Source organism: Phycodurus eques, chromosome 2, assembly GCF_024500275.1.
Source record: "Phycodurus eques isolate BA_2022a chromosome 2, UOR_Pequ_1.1, whole genome shotgun sequence".
Taxonomy (NCBI): domain Eukaryota; kingdom Metazoa; phylum Chordata; class Actinopteri; order Syngnathiformes; family Syngnathidae; genus Phycodurus; species Phycodurus eques.
The window spans coordinates 34,979,910-35,000,307 of NC_084526.1; the positions used below are offsets into that span (position 1 = coordinate 34,979,910).

At 41.4% G+C, this 20,398-nt stretch overlaps 1 protein-coding gene across 5 annotated transcripts in view; it reads right to left on the bottom strand.

Annotated features, from left to right (window-relative positions):
- Positions 1-20,398, bottom strand: part of ext2 (exostosin glycosyltransferase 2) — a 68,129-nt gene that overhangs the window by 30,346 nt on the left and 17,385 nt on the right. For 3 of the 5 annotated variants that reach the window (XM_061670471.1, XM_061670473.1, XM_061670472.1), the window contains 6 exons: positions 17,306-17,495; positions 15,171-15,337; positions 9,377-9,520; positions 8,861-8,989; positions 8,251-8,333; positions 2,812-3,525 (listed from right to left, as the gene is read on the bottom strand). In XM_061670471.1, coding sequence (XP_061526455.1) covers positions 3,387-3,525; positions 8,251-8,333; positions 8,861-8,989; positions 9,377-9,520; positions 15,171-15,337; positions 17,306-17,495 — 852 coding nt within the window. In that variant the 3' untranslated portion in view covers positions 2,812-3,386. Of the gene's footprint in view, positions 1-2,811; positions 3,526-8,250; positions 8,334-8,860; positions 8,990-9,376; positions 9,521-15,170; positions 15,338-17,305; positions 17,496-20,398 lie in introns of those variants that run through there. The other 2 variants (XM_061670474.1, XM_061670475.1) reach the window with 1 other exon arrangement.

Consider the following 20,398-nt stretch of genomic DNA (forward strand, 5'->3'; position numbering starts at 1 on the left):
ATGCAACATGAGTTGATGCCATGGCCTCAGCTGGTCTCCCTTTTTAATACTACTGAAGTCATGCTATCAGTACAAGAGTATTTGTATTATGTGTTTTAATGTGTGCATGTAAATGCTCTAAGACTCTTGGAGATGATCCAGTCTTGTTTTTTTTTTTTTTAATCTAACATTTATTTGTTCTTTCCCCCTCTATACTGTATGTGTAATTGTTGTACCTTGAAGCTATGACTTGTGTGATATTTTTGTGTGATTAAAGTACAATAAGTTATTGCAACTCTTCTTTAATAGCATCTGTTTTGCAAGTTATGAAACAATAATAGATTTCATTTAAATGATCATTTCAATAAGGTTACACAGCAAAACCCACAAAGTTAGAATGTCCCTCAAGCTTCTGTCCCCAGGTCTTGACAGCTATTAGAAACTGCTGGCGTATCCCAAACTACGAATATGCAGTGTGTAACTGCATTATGTCTTCGAACCCCAAATGTTGTCTCATCCCAAAATCCATTCAGTGCCATTGATGGAACACGAGTCATGAAATGAGATCGCACAGCGCGCAAGGGTGTGACGCTAAATGAAGATGACAAAAATACGAACTGCACTCTTTTGAACTGCTGACACTGAACAGGGTGGATTAGACAGCCTATATTAACAACAGGTGACAGGCTGGGGAAGCGAGGGCAGGGGACAATGTCATGGAGGCTGATTTGGACCTTCACAGATTCCAAGTAAAGGCGGATATCAAAATATAAATACAACTTGTGTCATCTTTCAACAACCACATCGTAATCACAAATGTGAAAAAAGGGCAAGAGATGACAAAAGCAGACTTGTTATTGTACAACCCCAATTCCAGTGAAGTTGGGATGTTGTGCTAAACATAAATAAAAACAGAATACAATGACTTCCAAATCATGTTCAACCTATATTTAATTGAATACACTAAAAAGACAAGATATTTAATGTTCAAACTGAGAAACTTTATTGTTTTTAGCAAATAATCATTAACTTGGAATTTTATGGCTGCAACACGTTCCAAAAAAGCTGGGACAGGTGGCAAAAAATACTGAGAAAGTTGAGGAATGGTCATCAAACACCTGTTTGGAACATCCCACAGGTGAACAAGCTAATTGGGAACAGGTGGGTGCCATGATTGGGTATAAAAGGAGCTTCTCTAAATTGCTCAGTCATTCACTAGCAAAGATGGGCCGAGGTTCACCTCTTTGTGAACAAGTGCGTGATAATATAGTCGAACAGTTTAAGGAAAATGTTCCTCAACGTACAATTGCATGGAATTTAGGGATTTCATCATCTACGGTCCATAATATCAGAATCAGAATCAGAAACATCTTTATTTGCCAAGAATGTCCAAAACACACAAGGAATTTGTCTCCGGTAGTTGGAGCCGCTCTAGTACAACAGACAGTCAATTTACAGAACACTTCATCATCAAAAGGTTCAGAGAATCTGGAGAAATCACTGCATGTAAGTGGCAAGGCCGAAAACCAACCTTGAATGCCCGTGACCTTCGATCCCTCAGGGGGCACTGCATCAAAAACCGACATCAATCTGTAAAGGATATCACTACATGGACTCAGGAACACTTCAGAAAACCAATGTCAGTAAATACAGTTCGGCGCTACAACCCTAAGTGCAACTTGAAACTACTATGCAAAGCAAAAGCCATTTATCAACAATACCCAGAAACGCCGCCGGCTTCTCTGGGGCCGAGCTCATCTAAGATGGACTGATGCAAACTGGAAAAGTGTTCTGTGGGCCGACGAGTCCACATTTCAAATTGTTTTTGGAAATCGTGGACGTCGCGTCCTCCGGGCCAAAGAGGAAAAGAACCATCAGGACAGTTATGGATGCAAAGTTCAAAAGGCAGCATCTGTGATGGTACGGGGCGGTATTAGTCCCAATGGCACGGGTAACTTACACATCTGTGAAGGGACCATTTATGGTGAAAGGTACATCCAGGTTTTGGAGAAATATATGCTGCCATCCAAGCAACGTCTTTTTTCACAGACGCCCCTGCTTATTTCAGCAAGACAATGCCAAACAACATTCTGCATGTTACACCAGCGTGGCTTCGTAGTAAATGAGTGCGGGTACTAGACTGGCCTGCCTGCAGTTCAGACCTGTCTCCCATTGAAAATGTGTGGCGCATTATGACGCGTAAAATACAACGGAGACCCCGGACTGTTGAACAGCTGAAGGTGTACATCAAAGCAAGAATGGGAAAGAATTCCACCTACAAAGCTTCAACAATTAGTGTCCTCAGTTCCCAAACGTTTATTGAATGTTGTTAAAAGAAAAGATGATGTAACACAGTGGTAAACGTGACCCTGTCCCAGCTTTTTTGGAAAGTGTTGCAGCCATAAAATTCAAAGTTAATGATTATTTGCTAAAAACAAAAGTTTATCAGTTTCAACATTAAAGATCTTGTCTTCGTAGTGTATTCAATTAAATATAGGTCGAACGTGATTTGCAAATCATTGTATTCTGTTTTTATTTATGTTTAACAGAACGTCCCAACTTCATTGGAATTGGGGTTGTAGTTTTCATTTTGTTTCATATTACAAAGTTAGGAATATCATTATCTATCATAAAATGTAAATCAATTACAGTGACCTTATGGATTTTAAAACAAAAATAACCCACCCAAAAAGCAAAAAAAAAAAAAAAAAAAAAAGCCATTGCAAAGGTAAATTCTTAAAAACTTTTAACCTCGAATGAACAAAGGATAGAAAAAAAAAACATACCAAACTTAACTGGATAAATAACAGCATCAAAAATTCAATACACCAATTCAGAACAAGGCAATATTTATTGATCTGTAAGATGTGTCGGACACACGAGCAATTTAACATCACATGCACGGAAGACAATCCAGTAGCTCAGGAACGTGATCAACAGAAAAATCTAAATATTAGATTTCTGAGAGCAGCTTTGTCCAATCAGGGAATTTCTTCTTGTCTTGTTTGTTTCCAGCTAAGACAGACCCATTAACTATACAGTCAATTAGGCAAGAATATTTTCTTTTTTTTTTTTTTTTTACAACCCACCCCAACCAGTCCATAAAACCGTTTAAACGTTAAATATGGAATAATAAATTACAACTAATATTCATTCCTGAAGCAAAATCCATATGTATAAATGTACATATGCACTGATCCCATCATAGCTAAAGCTCAGTGAGGATCACTCATCAGTCATGATTAACATCGGGTGTAAGAATCCCAAACCAAACATGCATTTTCAATTTAACATGAAAGAGGTGATGGGAACATAAAAGCACTGTACAAGAGAATGTATAATGGCAGAAAAGTCAAGTGTGGCTCTGCTGAAGCTGTAGTGAGGTCCAAACACGTAGTGCGTGCTGGTCAGAGGCTGCCGATGTTGGGGAAGCTTTTGAGTTTCTCTGGGAAGTCGTCTTTGTAGAGAACCGGGTCGGCCCGGTGCTCCACCACCTTCAGAGGCATGGTGCCAAAAACTGATGCAAACTTGTTGATGCACTCAGATCTAGGGAGAAAAACAAAAACTATTTAAGCTCAAATGTGGAGTTCACAGTGAAGCTGAAAGTATAGAATCTCAATGGATGGGAAAACTTGTAGGATGGTTATAAGATTAACTTGCTAATGGATTTGGATGAGAACCGGTGTGGATCTTTGGTATGACAATGAAAAATCGATAAACTTCAAATGCGGTATGTCGGGACCGACGGAAACTAAGAACATCTGTAGTCTGTATTTAGCTGTTGCTGTGAACAACTGAAACAAGTACAGTTCTGTTTTGTGAGATTGGTGTGCACTGACCAGCCACAATATGAACATATTCACTTTAATCATGGGATCAAATACAAGAGCTGTTTCAAAAACTCTGCCCTTACATAAACAATAATTCTAGGTTTTAATGGACATTGCCACAGAGGTATTACAGTGCCACCAGAAAGTATTCACACCCCTTTTTTCACATTTTGCTATGGTACAGACTTATTCTAAAGATGATTTGAGTATAGTTTTAAAGAAATCTACATAAAGTATCCCATAATGACAAAGTAAAAACCTATTTCCAGACACATTTACTGAAAATGTAAACATAATAGGTACATAAGTAGTCTCACCCTTGGCTTAATATTTTCTTCAAGCACATTTGGCAGCAATCACAGCCTCAAGTCTTCTTGGGTATGTCTCCATGAGCTTGGCACATCTGTTTTGGGGCATTTTCTCCCATTCTTCTCTGCAGATTCTCTCAAGGTCAGTCAAGTTGGATGGGCAGCGTCGATTTTTAGGTCTTTCTAGAGATGTTGGATTGGATTCAAGTCCGGGCTCTGGCTGGGCCACTCAAGGACATTGACAGGCTGCTCCTGAAGCCACTCCTTTGTTATCTTGGCTGTGTGCTTTGGGTCATTGTCATGTTGGAAGGTAAAGTCTGAGTTCCAGAGCTCTCTGGAGCAAGTTCTCCTGAAGAATTTCTCTATATTTGGCAGCGTTGATCGTACCCTCTGTGTGGACTAGTTGCCAAGTTCCTGCAGCAGAAAAACAGCCCCACAGCATGATGCTGCCACCACCATGCCTCACCATAGGGATGGTGTTAGTCAGGTGATGATAAGTGTCTCATCTTCTCCAGATATCACACTTGCAATTCAGGCCCAAAAGTTCTATTTTGGGTTCATCAGACCAGAGAATTTTGTTTCTGCAGGTCTGAGAATCCTTAAGGTGCCTTTTGGCAAACTCCAAGCGGGCTACCATGTGCCTTTTAGTGAGAAATGGCTTCTGTCTGGCCACTCTACCATAAAGGCCTGATTGGTGGCATGCGTTAGCAATGGTTGACCTTCTGGATGGTTCTCCTATCCCCGCAAGGCAACACTGGAGCGCCGCCTTAGTGACCATAGGGCTCTTGTTCATCTCTATGACCAAGGCCCTTCTTCTTCAGTTACTCAGCTCGGTCGGATGGCCAGCTCTAGGAAGGGTCCTGAGACTTCATTGCTTGGTTTCTGCTCTGATATGCACTGCCAACTATGAGACCTTATATAGACTGGTGTGTGCCATTCCAAATGATGTTCAATCAACTGAATTTATCACAGGTAGACTCTATTCAACTTGTAGAACCATCTCAAGGATGATCAGTGGAAATCAGATGCACCTGAGCTTAAGTTTGAGAGGCACAGCAAAGGGTGAGAATACTTATGTACCTATTATGTTTTAATGTTTACATTTTTTATAAATTTACACAATTGTCTGAAAATACGTTTTTACTTTTTTAATATGGGATATTTTATGTATTTTTTTTCTTTAAAGAACACTATAGAATACATCTCAAGGCTTCTTTATACTCGCGCGGACGGCGACCGCGCTGACATCATTGCGGCTATCCCGCGCGCAGTTTGCCTTTATATTCGAGCGTAACCCACGCGCACTGTTTTGAAAATGTGCTGCAGTTCTCCTCCAAGTCAGGGGTGTCGCTACGGCTGGTATTGGCTAGGACACCACAGGGTGGAGTTTCCTCTGCATTTTATGGCCATTTCTGGTAGCCGTTTTTCCATTCCTTTCCGGAACAAGGAACAAAGCAACAAGAATGGTGACCGTGGAACAGTGTCTGCTAGAACAAATGGACCTAGATGACCAGATGATATGTTTAATCATACTGCCAAATCGATCAAGAAAGCGGTGGTATGTGGAACCAAGGGGAAATCTGAGTAAGTACGTCATCACAGCATGTGACTAAAAGGACCAATCACGAGAGATGATCGCCGCGGGATTCTATGCGTGGCGACAATTTTTGCCGTGTGCACGTCAAGTGACGCATAGGGGGCCGCTCAGCCCAATACGTTGGTCACGTGATGTAATGAGGGCGCTGTCGGCCGCGGGAGTATAAAAAGGCTTTAACACAGCAAAATATGGAAAACGTGAATGGGTGTGAATACTTTCTGGTGGCACTATAACATCACAATATTTTTATCATTGTGGTTGACGTTTACAGTAGTGTAAAATTACGCTGCAACAAGCTGTGAGTAGGTTCTAATATTTTTGGATTATGGAGGCACCTCATTATGATTTAGTCCAGTTCTATACCACAATCATAAAATATCATCCAGCCATCCATCCAGCTCTCATTTCACCCAGGCGAGTTTATACTATGCCAGCTGATTTGGGGCAGGAGGCAGGGTATATGAATGGTTGCTAACCAATCACAGGGCACAAAGAGACAAACAAAAACTGACACTATGGACAATTTACAATTAACCTAACATGCATTTTTTTTGGGAATGTGGGTGTGTGGTTTTCACATTTCACTTGGCTTGACTTGGCCGCGGAGAGATGGGGGTCCGCCCCCCTAGCTCCCCTCTGGGCCCTGCCTTCCTCTCCCCACCCTTGGCACCCTCGCCCGTCCTTGCTAACGACGGGTGCGTAACATGGGCTCGCTTTGGCGGGCTATGACTGTTTTTGGGTGACAGCTGGCTAAAATTAAACAGAGGGAGTAGTCCAAACTCCCCTGTTGCATAGCAAAACTCTTCTAGCACAAAGGCATACAGATCCACTATTCTGCAAGGCCATGCAGGTGAACAGGACAGGCTTAAAAAAAATCAATAAAATAAAATAAATAAATAAAAGAAGAATGTGGGTGGAAATGTGGAGAAAACCCATTGCATTGGAAGATTGCTTTGCAAGCATTGGGCGGCATGGCGCCAAGAGTAAGCGGTACACCCTGCAACCGAAGGGTCGCCGGTTCGTAGCCCCGTTCGAGCCCATGTTGTAGTCGTGTCCGTGGGCAAGACACCTAAGCCATCTCATTTCGGCCGCTTGTATCCGGGATCTCGTTCTTTCGGTCACGACCCACAGCTCATGACCATAGGTGAGGGTAGGAACGAAGATCGACCGGTAAATTGAGAGCTTCGCCTTTCGGCTTAGCTCCTTCTTTACCACAACGGACAGATACAAAGTCCGCATCACTGCAGACGCTGCACCGATCCGCCTGTCGGTCTCCCGTTCCATTCTTCCCTCACTCGTGAACAAGACCCCAAGATACTTGAACTCCTCCACTTGGGGCAGGATCTCATCCCCGACATGGAGAGGGCATGCCACCCTTTTCCGACTGAGGACCATGGTCTCAGATTTGGAGGTGCTGATTCTCATCTCAGCCGTTTCACACTTGGCTGCGAACTGCTCCAGTGAGAGCTGGAGCTCACAGCTTGATGAAGCCAACAGAACCACATCATCAGCAAAAAGCAGAGATGCAATACTGAGGCCACCAAAACGGAACCCCTCTACGCCTTGGCTGCGCCTAGAAATTCTGTCCATAAAAGTTATGAACAGAATCGGCGACAAAGGGCAGCTTTGGCGGAGTCCAACCCTCACCGGGAACGAGTCAGACTTACTGCCGGATATGCGGACCAAACTCTGACTCCGGTCGAACAGGGACCGAACAGCCCGTATTACTATTATTAGAACATGCAAACACTACACAGGAAGGCAGGCGCAGAAATTTTAACCCTCATCCTCCGAACAAATGTTCTAATTGAGTAAAAATAAACAAAAAAATATTGAAAAATAAACACACTAGGCCACTTTGCTGCATAATCAATACAAATAATTTTTATGGGTTCTCAATAGATAACCCTCATAATCCTGAGGCTGGGTGGTTCACAAAGATCTCACAAAACTCTACTTGTTTGAGTTGTTCATATCCTGTTTTCAGTCCATATACAGACTACGGTGTACACTGGGGAATAGGACCCAAACCCTGCCGCAAATAGGGAAAATCCTCTCAAGTAATTGACCCCTCCAAAAGGTTTACAATTGTCTGTAGATGCCACAAAACGGCAGGAGAGCACTACTTTTGTCTAAATGAAACTCACTTCAACATAGATCCTTGGCACCTAGATGCCGCAGGATGGTGGCGAGACACTAATTCAGTCTAAATGAAGCTCCACAATTCATTTCCACAAGGTTCTTTGAACACAAGATGGCACCAAAGTACTACTTGCATTGCTTTGGCCTGAACACAAAAACGACAAATACGTCTTTTTTTTCTCCAGCAAATAAGCCCCCCAAAAAAACAAAAAAAATAACTAATGTGTGAATCAGCTAATGCCGATCCACAAACTTCCAGGCTTTCATTGTACTCTGAGTTGTGCCCATGTATAAAAATCCAAAAGTCAAAAATATTGCGTCCTGATCATGATCAAAATTTAAGATCAAAAGTCTACGACCAAACAAACAATTCTGCATCGGATAACTGCATTACCTCTCCACCATGTGCGTCTGATCCAGGGACAGGCCATCTATGGCAGTACACTCAGGACACTTGAACTTCTTCCTGGGGGTCACCTAAAGAAAGTCACACCCACAAATGTCAGTTCATTTCAAGCTAATAAATGGTCCTGTCTGCTGAAATAAGCCTGCCACTTCCAACAAGAATGCAAGCACAGTGGGGAGAATGTTGGCTGAGCAGAGCGATGATGTATGGCTCGCCTCAGTCCCAACACTCCGGCAGTAGATGTGTGTGTTTGGAGCAGAGAAGACAATGAAGTGAAAGACAGGATTTTCTGAAAGAACCTGTGTGAGATAAGGAGAGACTGGGTGAAGGCGTAGGGGGGTCTGCAGAATGCGATTTGGTCGCAGTGTGTGAGTGTTTCCATAAGCTCCGAGTGGGAGTCTCCCCACACCGCTGATAAGAGAGGTTAATGCAGGACTTGAGTTTGGGCCCCCAAACCTAGATGAGGGGGGCCATGCAGTGAAGTGTCAGGGTGACAACTGATCAGACCCAGAGATGTGGGCCCGCTCTGTCTGTCTTCACTTACACCCCCCTTTTTGTGAGGTTAGAGCCCCCAAAGCAGCCAATAAGATGAATGTACCTTTATGGGGGCTTTGCCAGTAACGTTGGCCACCAGAAAGTTCATGGCAATATCTTCACAATTCATGTGTGCGTCGACCCAGTTCTTGATGTCTCCCGGCATCTTGTATGTGTACAAGTAGTTGAAGTACTGCAACAAAAAAAATAGGCATTTGAAAATGCTCAATAAGAAGAATAGAGCAGTCACTGGATGACCAAAAAGTACGTAAGAGGGGCTGCTGTGGTAGAATTTCCTTCGAAACTGAGTGCGTGACTGAGAGGTGGTGTGCCCGACCTGCAACGTTCCGCTCATCCATCAATGTAATATTGCCTTCTAACCTTAATAGTCCACACACAGCAGTCTACAGGAAACTGCTCCATGTCATTTAATCCCCAATTATAATGAAAAACGTCCCACCCAAAACAAGTTACATCTGCATCTGCATCATTATTATGATTATTTTTGTCATGACACTAAAACAAAAACCTTAAGATAATCAGAAGGAAGCCTATGTGAAAGTGGAAACTACTGGGTCACCTTGTGGTAAAAAGCAGCACCCGTCAGAACCATGGAGACCTCGTTGGTCCACTCCGACTCATACTTCCACTTTCCCATTTCATGGTCCCAGAGGTGCAGTCGGCCCGGGTAACCAACAAGCCTATCAGGGAACTCCCTCCATACCTGTAGGAGGTGTTATGATAGAAGCTCAAATCAACAAAACATAAATACGACTATTCAGTAATGTGTGAATATTAGGATAGCAGAGGTGCCAACCTATAAACATTCACTTCCAGAACAATTTTTCCAAATTTGTCTGTATTTACATATTTTCACAATTTTGTCAAGAACATCACGTTGCGACAGTCATAATAATAATCATTAATAAATTGCGGATTCACTATGTCATTTTAATGTTTTTATTCCATAAACCCTGTGTTGACGGATGCAGTTACAGCCTGAATCAAAGCACCAGTATGTGAGATTTCAACGTTCCATCATCAAAAAGATCTGTGTGTATGGATTAATTAATTCACCTTTGCTAATTCTGTGTTCAACACTGGTAACAAAACAAAACAAAAAAATCCCAAGTCTATTAAAGCAGATTAATCAGATCGCAAACGTCCAAATTAAAACTCAGCACTATTTTACAAACAAACAAATAACATTGCTGGTAGGCTGAATTAGATAGTTTATGTTTTCGTTTCTGTTTTGTGCAATGTACTTCTTGTATGAATACAAGAAGTGCATATAAGAAGAAGAGATGTAATTATGTCTTCTCTTGCATGCTATTACATATTTATATTTCCTATATCCACAACTGCTACTGAAACTATGGAAATGTCCCCATTGTGGGACTAATAAAGTCTTATCTTATATTACAAATATTTATGAATAATAATGATATACTTTTAACCTGCCCACTTTCTGAAGTGACGTGTGCAGTGACGTACAAATTCATTTCCAGTTCAGATGCGGTGTCCTGTGTGGACGTGCATTATTTTATATTTATATCTTTAAACACATTAATTGGTCTGTTATTTTGTTGTTCAAAGTTGGCTACTCTCCACAAAAATGCTGTTCCAGACAGACCTATCTGACAAGTGTACTGTATCATCAAATCACTTATTTTGATGTTTTGCAACTGCTTGTAATGATTGCTTAGGAATTAGCATGGCTTTGACATCACCTTCGCCTATCCACTCCTTGTCCTCCCTTCTTGATAACGTCAACGATATGTATAAGAAGCATGGTAAGAAGTGTAGCTTATTTGCTACCGTGGAGGCGATGATCCGTGACCTATAATGCCTTGACACCAGACGCAAAGAGAACATTCGCCTCCGCGGCTTGACAGCCAGGGGGCGGAATAAAATAGCTTGGACCAAACTGCTGTTCAATGTGGATGTGACGGTAATGTCAGTCGCTGGATTTTTTATCCAACATCCGGAGCAATCAGTGTCCGGAATGTTCAATGATTTCCGTAACAAAATACGGACGTTCCGTAACATTTGGCAGCTCTGGGATACGCATACTCATACAGTGTTGATGCAATCTCAAAGTATTAAAAAAAATAATGCCTATGATTGATGCTTTCTTTGAATACTTCAGTATGATTTGTATTTCCACTGTTAAAAGCTATGAGGGGTAATAAACACTTTTTTTTTAAACACTAAAGTATGGCGCACAACAAGTCGGGGGCAGAAAGACATCCTAGTTCTATGAGGCAAGCAGACTTTGTGACGTTCAAATAATTGACCACATGCATCACTTTCAACTGTTTTGTTGTTTTTACTATTAGCAGTGAGATGTGCTTCATCGTTTGTCCCTGAAGATCGAGTGTTATTGTTTTTACTTTGTCTTAATTTTCATTAAGAGATGATTAATTTATTCTTAGATGTGTATGACAAGTGGTACTTAAAAAATTGCCTGTAGAATTATTATGGCAACAGAATCACTTTGCTTTATTTTCCTTATTTCCAAAACAATTTTAGTGACTGGATGACAACTTTCATCCCGGAACGGATTGTGTTGACCTAGGGTAGGGGTACCCAAATACAATTCTTGAAGGGGCGCCAAAATGTTTTTAGTGAGTTAAAGGTCAATTTACTGAGGTCGGTCAGGCCACATGCAATAATACCGTAATATTCAAAAGAGGCAAAATGTCTTTTTTTCCCATTTAGAACAACAAAAATACAAATTAAAATAAAATCTCTTTTCCATTTTTACATACATTAAAATAAATAGTTGAATAAAACAAAACATGACCCCTGGCATGAAACCAAAAAAATATATAAGGAAGGCGATAAGAACAATGTTCTTTTTAAAAAAACAAACACAAAAATAACCACAAGAAAGAAGGAAATGCGCATAGGGGCCCTACACTTTGTGTGTGTGTGGGGGGTAACATTGTTGTGTTAGCAAATGTTGGGCTCTTATTCTGAAGGACAGGTGCACCATTTGTGGTAGCGCAAGTAGCTGACGAGGAGACAGATACACAATACCATTCACTAATTACCATCATGTTATGAAAACAAAAGTAACAGTGATTAAGGCACTTATAGAGATGAACATACTTCCCCAAACAATTAATGACTTTGGGGTGGGATGTCTGTGTATCGTTGGCATGGAGTCAAATTCCGGTCTATATGTGCTGACCCAACCAAAATGCAAAGTGACTGAAAACATTTTTACCAGTTCTGCACCTGCAACATGGCAGGTGCCCATCTTGTACGCATACACAATAATCAAACAGCAATCCAGCCCCTTGTCAGTGCAAATGAATATCAGCTGGTTCAGTCCTAATTGACGGTCAACAAAAAGGTCTCTTTGCCAAGGTGTGAGTCAAGACACATCTCATGATGGGTAAGAGCAAAGAGCTCCCAAGACCATCGCAAAGTAATTGTTGCATAACATAACGATGCCATTGGTTACAGGTGCATATCTAAGCTTCTGAATGTACCAGTGAGCACAGTTGGGGCCATAATAAGTCAGTGGAAAGCTAATCATACCACCATAAATTTGCCTCGATCAGGTGTTCCTCGCAAGATTTCTGACAGAGGAGTGCAAAGAATAATCAGAAGATTTGTCCAAGAGCCAAGTACCACCTGTGGAGAGCTTCAAAAAGACTTGAAATTAGCAGGTACTGCTGTCACAAGGAAAACAGTGAGTAATGTAGTCAGCCGCCATGGCCTGTATGCACGCTCACCACACAAAACCCCATTGCTGAAAAAAAAAAAAAAGCATGTCAAAGCTTTTATAAAATTTGCTGAACAACATTTGGACAAGCTAGTTAAATACTGGGAGAATATAGTCTGGTTGGATGAGAGCAAAATTTAACTCTTTGGATGTCACAATGGGCCAATGTACAGAGACATTCTTGACCAAAATCTGCTGTCATCTACGAAGATGATGAAAATGAAATGAGGGTGGACATTTCAGCAGCATAATGATCCAAAACATTCTGCCAAGGAAACTCTCATTTGGTTTCAAAGAAAGAAAAAAAAGCTGATAGAATGGCCCAGCCAATCACCTGACTTGAATCCAATCGAAAAACCATGGAAAAAAACTGAAACTCAAGATCCATAAAAGAAGCACACGGAACCTTCAAGATTTGAAGACTGCTTGTGTGGAGGAATGGGCCAAAATAACACCAGAGCAAAGCATGCGACGAGTTTCTCCACACAGGAGGCATCTTGAACCTGTCATTGCAAACAAAGGCTTCTGTACAAAGTATAAATTAAATACTAGTCGGTGTGTTCAATACTTTTTCCCTGTGTCATTTCACATTATTACACACAACCTAATTCGTTCTACTTTATTTGTATGCATGGGTCACTTGGGTCGTTCCCAACATCTGGTGAAATTTCCATGTCAAGAACATGGAAATATACAATTGGTACGGAAAGTATTCAGACCCTCTTAAAATTTTCACTTCTTGTTATATTGCAACCATTAGCTAAAATCATTTAAGTTCATTTTTTCCTCATTAATGTACACACAGCACCCCATACTGACCTATACACATAATTTTTGCAACTTATTAAAAAAGAAAAACTGAAATATCACACAGCCATAGGTATTCAGACCCTTTGCTGTGACACTCATATATATATATATTTAACTCGTGTGCTGTCCATTTCTTCTCCTCATCCTTGAGATGGTTCTACACCTTCATTGGAGTCCAGTTGTGTTTGATTATACTGACTGGACTTGATTAGGAAAGCCACACACCTGTCTATATAAGACCTGACAGCTCACAGGTGCATGTCAGAGCAAATGAGATTCATGAGGTCAAAGGAACTGCCTGAAGAGCTCAGAGAGAGAATTGTGGCAAGGCACAGATCTGGCCAAGGTTACAAAAACAATTCTGCTGCACTTAAGGTTCCTAAGCGCACAGTGACTTCCATAATCCTGAAATGGAAAACGTTTGGGACGTCCAGAACCCTTCCAAGAGCTGGCCGTCCGGCCAAACTGAGCAATCGGGGGAGAAGATCCTTGGTGAGAGAGGTAAAGAAGAACCCAAAGATCACTGTGGCTGAGCTCCAGAGATGCAGTCGGGAGATGTGAGAAAGTTCGAGAAAATCAACCATCACTGCAGCCCTCCACCAGTCGGGGCTTTATGGCAGAGTGGCCCGACAGAAGCCTCTCCTCAGTGCAAGACACATAAAAGTCTGCATGGAGTTTGCTAAAAAAACACCTGAAGGACTCCAAGATGGTGAGAAATAAGATTCTCTGGTCTGATGAGACCAAGTTGGAACTTTTTGGCCTTAATTCTAAACGGTATGTGTGGGGAAAACCTGGCACTGCTCATCACCTGTCCAATACAGTCCCAACAGTGAAGCATGGTGGGGGCAGCATCTTGCTGTGGGGGTGTTTTTCAGCTGCAGGGACAGGACCACTGGTTGCAATTGAAGGAAAGATGAATGCGGCCAAATACAGGGATATCCTGGACGAAAACCTCCTCCGGAGTGCTCAGGACCTCAGACTGGGCCAAAAGGTTCACCTTCCAACAAGACAATGACCCTAAGCACACAGCTAAAATAATGAAGGAGTGGCTTCTGAACAACTCCGTGACTGTTCTTGAATGGCCCAGCCAGAGCCTTGACTTAAACCCAATTGAGCATCTCTGGAGAGACCTGAAAATGGCTGTCTACCAACGTTCACCATCCAACCTGACAGAACTGGAGAGGCTCTGCAAGGAGGAACAGCAGAGGATCCCCAAATCCAGCTGTGAAAAACTTAAACATAAACATTTTATATATATATATATACACACACGCACACAAGCAAATACTTTTGGCAATCTTGGCACAACATAGTGTATTTGTAGTTTGGTCAGCAGAATTAATTGTAACTGTGTTGCTCTTATACTGTCCTGCATAGTGGAAGACTCATTTGTCCAAGGTTGTAACAGAAATGAAAGGAACAGGGCAACGACATGGCAAACTGGCTTGAGGCTGAAGAAAAGTGTAGCAACATTATAGAAGAGTGACTTTATAACAAACTCTTCTGCTTGAAACCCACATATAGTGAGTGCCAACAGTTCTACTGTGCTGCTTCTAATTCAACGTAATTCTCCTTAAACTGGCTACAATTTTATTAAATTACTTCTAAATGCATTCAGGTGAGGGTAAGGAACATCATAGTCTCTAAGCCCATCATCATTCCTCACTCATCAAACATGAGCATGAGGCAGTCAAAGCCTTGTTATGTGACTTTAATCTTTTCCTGTAACTTTGAGGCCTGTGATCACAAGGAAATGGCTCCTGGCCCTTACAGATCATCAGTAGAAACATGGGAAATTATTGGTAGAAGTTGTCTGGAACTTGCTCACCTCATAACCAAACTGCAGTTCATCAGATGTCAACATGATGATGTCGTCATCAATGGCCAACACAGCTTCAGTCTCAATCTCGTCATAGGGGAAAAAGCGGTTACTCAGCTTGTTTTCTTTTGTGCGCACAACTTTGAGAGGCACACCAATCTTGGGCCAAAGAGATTCTGAGAAGAGAAAAGCAAGGCAACCGTTTGGTAACAATAATTATCCCCCCAAAAAAATTTACTGAAGAGAATAGTGTCCCTGTTAATGTCATGATAACCCAAACTTTAGTGGTCTACGATATTGGTGGAGCAGCCTTGACACCTGACATGGTTTAGCACAAACATCACTGTACAGAGTTGTGTGCTTCGCTTGTAGAAACTTTGACTGATCTTAAAACATCTTTTACATAGAGAACTGTCAAAAGACCGCCACAAAACTCAATAAAGGTGGGACTTTGCCACAACTGGGTATGTTTTTATACAGCGAGACGGAGTAAACAGTATTAGATGCATGAGACGGCATCACAAAGGTCCCGGTGTGATTTGTAAAATACTTTTCGGACAGCAGGGTAGGGGAAGTTGGTGTTAAGCATAAAACTTCACATGCCTGTCCCACCATTTTAGCAATCACTATTTAAAGGGGCATAGTCCTGCCTCTGATACAAAATCTTAAAGTGGAAAATGCTGGGGAAACTTAGTCCCCCATTTCTATGTCAGTGCAGTGCACCTGGAAAGAGTGGAAAAATAACAGGCTGTGAAGATGTGGTTTATACAAGGTAATAATTCATATGTTGTATTTTGCAATGGCTTAAAAGTAATTTACACTTCACAACTGGAGGGAGAGCTGAAGAGTATAACAGAAACAAAATAAGAGCTACCTGCATAACATGTTTCAACAAGTTTATGCTGATTAAAAGGGGTTAATGAAATTGTATTTAGAAATTGAAAACAATGATGGCTTCCTTGGTTGTGAAGGACAAATATCTATGAAGTACTTGACTACTGACAGTTTGTGCAGGCAGTGTAAATATAACATAACAGTGCAAGGCAAGAGCACATGCAAAACTCTTGCAGTTACTATTCTTCATGACGCAAATGCCCGAAGCTCTTTTATCAAGGGAAGATTTTAAAGATCCTGGGTCCATGGCAAGACTGTCAGCACACTGATCATTCACGTGTGCCCTCATTAATTGTGTTGATGGGCCTTAGCAGATTGTGAGAAGAGCTCGACCTCCTCTAAACAGTGTCAGACGACGCACGTCAAAAACAATTGGCAGGCTATGTTAAGAATCCAATTTTCTCTTTCTGCCTGTCCAACTGTTGTCATTCCCTCCTTAATTTCAACACTGCCAAGAAACATCATGACAATGGTATTATTTGAGTTCAGCCTTGTAAACTTATAAATCAAATTTCAATGACTTTTTCGACTCCAAAAAGAGGGCCGGAATCAAAGCTTTTTAGCCAGAGGTTTAGGATAGAAACTATGACTTGTGTTTTTTTGCAGTGATACCCAGTTGCTGTGTAGAGTGTATACATTAGCGTTTAGGGATTATTATTTTTTTTTTTACTACAAAAGACAATAACAATGCAGCCTGTAAGACTTGGTATGAATGAGAAAAAAAATAATTCCTTGTACTTGACTGAGACCTGAGAGTCTGACCTGTCAATGGCCCCTCGTTAATTCTAATGGGTCACGCCACTCCAGCCAGGCGCCGCTGATGAAAAGAAAAACTGCAGCCGCGAGAGAGCACTTCAAAGTCTTCCTACTACTTCATTATATGAGTCAACTCAGGGTTGATTTGATTTCTGGTCAAGAACAGACATGGTGCCATCAGCAGAGTAAGACAGGTTAACAGTGGTGTACTATTCGTGTTGCCTCATTAACAACAAAAACAGAGGTGCAAGAAGTCGTAAGCTTCCCGAGACAAATGAAAAAAAGAACAAACGGCCGTAACAGTCTGCTGTTGATTCAGATGTTCATTTACCATTAAATTAAGTGTCCCCAAGAAACTCAAATTAGTGATGAAAACTGTTTGGAGAAGCAAGCCCTTTTCCTGTTCACAAACACTTTCCATGTTTTACCGTAGTGCACCTGAGACGACGACGTGTGAGCTCATGTCGTGTGGATGCGTGAATGAATCTACTCACCCTCAGGAGGACTCTTGTTCTGATTATTCCACACCACCAGCAGCTTAGCCAAGCTAGGAACTTTGGAAATTTCTGTGATGACTCGGAAAAGACTCTCGACACGATCGTAGGTCAACACCACTGCTGTGAACCCAGGTGCTCTTGGTGGGATAAGTGGCAAGAAGAGGGGACTGTTCACACTGGACCACTTCTACACAAGACAGAAGGCAAAGACACACACGAGAAACTCAGGTTTGACTCTCTTACACACATTTGTTAGGAAAAGGTTCTGTAGTGAAGCGTATGTTTTTCTATGATTTATGACACTTTAAGACTCCCTTCCCAAAACATTGACATCACCTGCAGTAGTTTCCAGATGATAGATTTTATTAGCAAGCAATCATCCAATAATGTCTCTTGAGGGCTAACGTAGGCTGGGCAAAGAATGCTGGCTAGGTCCATGACAGAAACCTTACAGAAGCAAGAGATCATGAAAAGAAGACTAGACGTGAATCTGCAACAAGGCTGACCGTTTCCTCAAAAATATGTACGGGTCGTGATGTTGGAGTGATGGAGTGGAGAACCAGGAGACAACGCAATCAAAGAAACGAGAGGAGGCTTAAATTTGGGATGAGAGTTTGCCAGGAAGTTAACGACTGTCTTCAAAGCTCTACTCTGTCATTGCTCTCCATTAAAATGGCCTATAAAGTGCGGGACTTTCACAGACCCCAACAGTTGAGCTTTCTGGTGTACCAAATGCTGAAGATTATCATAAAAATCAGTGTGACATGGAAAGTAACACAGTCCAACAATACAAACAAACTTACACAGCCAGGCCTTACTAGAACATGTAAACAAGAGTCATGGTTGTTGGGAAGACATCAAAATGAAAGTGTCCCACTCTGGTTGCAGTGAAAAGCTGTTGAAAAAGGACAGTAAATCTGTGGCATTCTTGAAATCCACAAAGTATAATTATACAATAATATGGCACCTTCCACAACATCAACCCAACTCAAAGACAGCCACGGCGTTTTATCCAACATTCGTGACCAATGCACCAGTAAAAATTCCCTCTACTGACAAGTGGAAACTTCCCTGCGGTAATTCTCACATTGTCAAACAAGTAGAGGGGGAAATAATTAAAGTAAAATATATGACACACATTCATTACCAAAGCCAGTTAAGTCATTTGCCAAATGACTTGAAATCAAATTAGATGAAAAGACATCTGCAGCTTAACAACGTCTGACAGATCTAATGGCTGAGTAGTCTTTCCTGTTCAATATAAGTTATTTGATACTTAGAAATTGATCTTCACAAATTATGTAAAATGCATAGAAATTACGTATTATGTATAAATTTATAATGCCTACAACACATTCTAAGACGGAGATTGGCATGCCAATAAGAAACAACTAGCAGTGTTTGGAATACTATGCGGATACTCGCTCTATTTTTTAACACTTTTGGCTACCCTCAAACTACCCTACACAGACAAAAAGTAGGCTGTACACTCAAAAAGCGAGATTTAGACAAAATGTTTAAGGACAGTGATTTTTTTTAATCACTTGGTTTGACTTCAGAAGTCATTTCCAAATCATTAAGGCATAATCATTTTGAAAAACTACATTTGGACAGAAAAGTATGGACAGAAAACCAACTTGTGCACTGTATATACTTTTAAGATGGTTATCAATGTGGAGAAAGTCTCAATTTACTCCACAGCTTAATTGATAGCCAAAACACAGTTGTATGGCCCAAAACATCTTAAAGCCTGAGAGGCCTCAACCTTAAAAGTAAACCCTTTACTCACAATCCCCAAACAAAAAGCAGCCTGTCCCTCATTCTGAAAACCCAGTGTAACAGCACCACAATTCTGGAAAATGTGCTTTCAATTACCAGCCTAAAAGACTACACGAGGTGAGGTGGGTTGGGGGGTGGTTCTCTGGATGATTTATTTAGTGTTCTGTTCAAGTTCTTCTCACCATTCACTCACTGAATTGATCCCTAAAACACTTCACCTCCCATCTCAGACATGAATGACCAAAAATCTGTACCTCGACACAATTAAGCTCTGGGATGGGACAAACCTGAACCAAGGGTGAAAACAGAGGGCAAATGTCATGCAAAGATAGAGCACTTCACTGTTGAACAACTAATAATTCTTTACTAAAGTATGTGAACGGCACAGTCCCGTTTCTGTACAACAAACACCTGTCAGACTTGGTTCAAAGCACAACTCAAAGACAAACGTACCCATTTTCTCACGATCATATGCTCTTCTAACCCCAGGGAGACTGCTGATTAACAGCTCCACAGAGATGGCTGCATTGCCAAGCTTCGTGCAGCCACAAACTTTCACAACCACATGAAGGCTAAACGCCCATCCTATCATTCACAAACAGACTGCCTCAGACATGCAAGAACCTTTTCTCCCACCGCAATGGAGGAATCCTCCTCATTCAGAACTACTGCTGAGCCTGTTAGGTGTATATCAAACCTTAATACACTGCTTGTGCGGTGCTACTAGGGATGGGCATCGAGAATCAAGAACCGATTGTAAACGGGGCTAATGTTTCGGTTCTCCCGGAACCGTTCAAATTTAAAAATTTCGGATCCCAGTTTCGATGCCTAGTCCTAATGACGTGCTTGTGCGCAACAGCAGCTGCGGCGAACAAAAGTATGTCTTAACTTTGTTCAAATGAATGACCAGTCGCCTCAGTGGAATAATGGAATAAGATTACATTGTGCAAAGGAGGCTTCCACAATGTGTAGCGTGTGACTCGCTCCGAGCCTCAGCCTACACTGCACGGAGCTTCAGTGAAGTAAACTCTCAGTCAATTGGGTGAGTGAAACAATACAATACATATTTGCCAACATTGAGACAGCTAACGGTTGGTTGCACTTTTGCACTGATGGTTTTTAGCGTTTATTTTAATCTTCAAACAAAAAAACAAACAAAAAAAAACTTAATTTAACATTGGGCTACAACTTCACCGTAGCAACTTATCACAATGAATTGGGACAAAATTCACATAAACATTGTCTCACAGTATCACAAACACTGACCCTGTGCTTCATCGGTGGGTAGGGAAAGGAATCAGCGTTTTATAG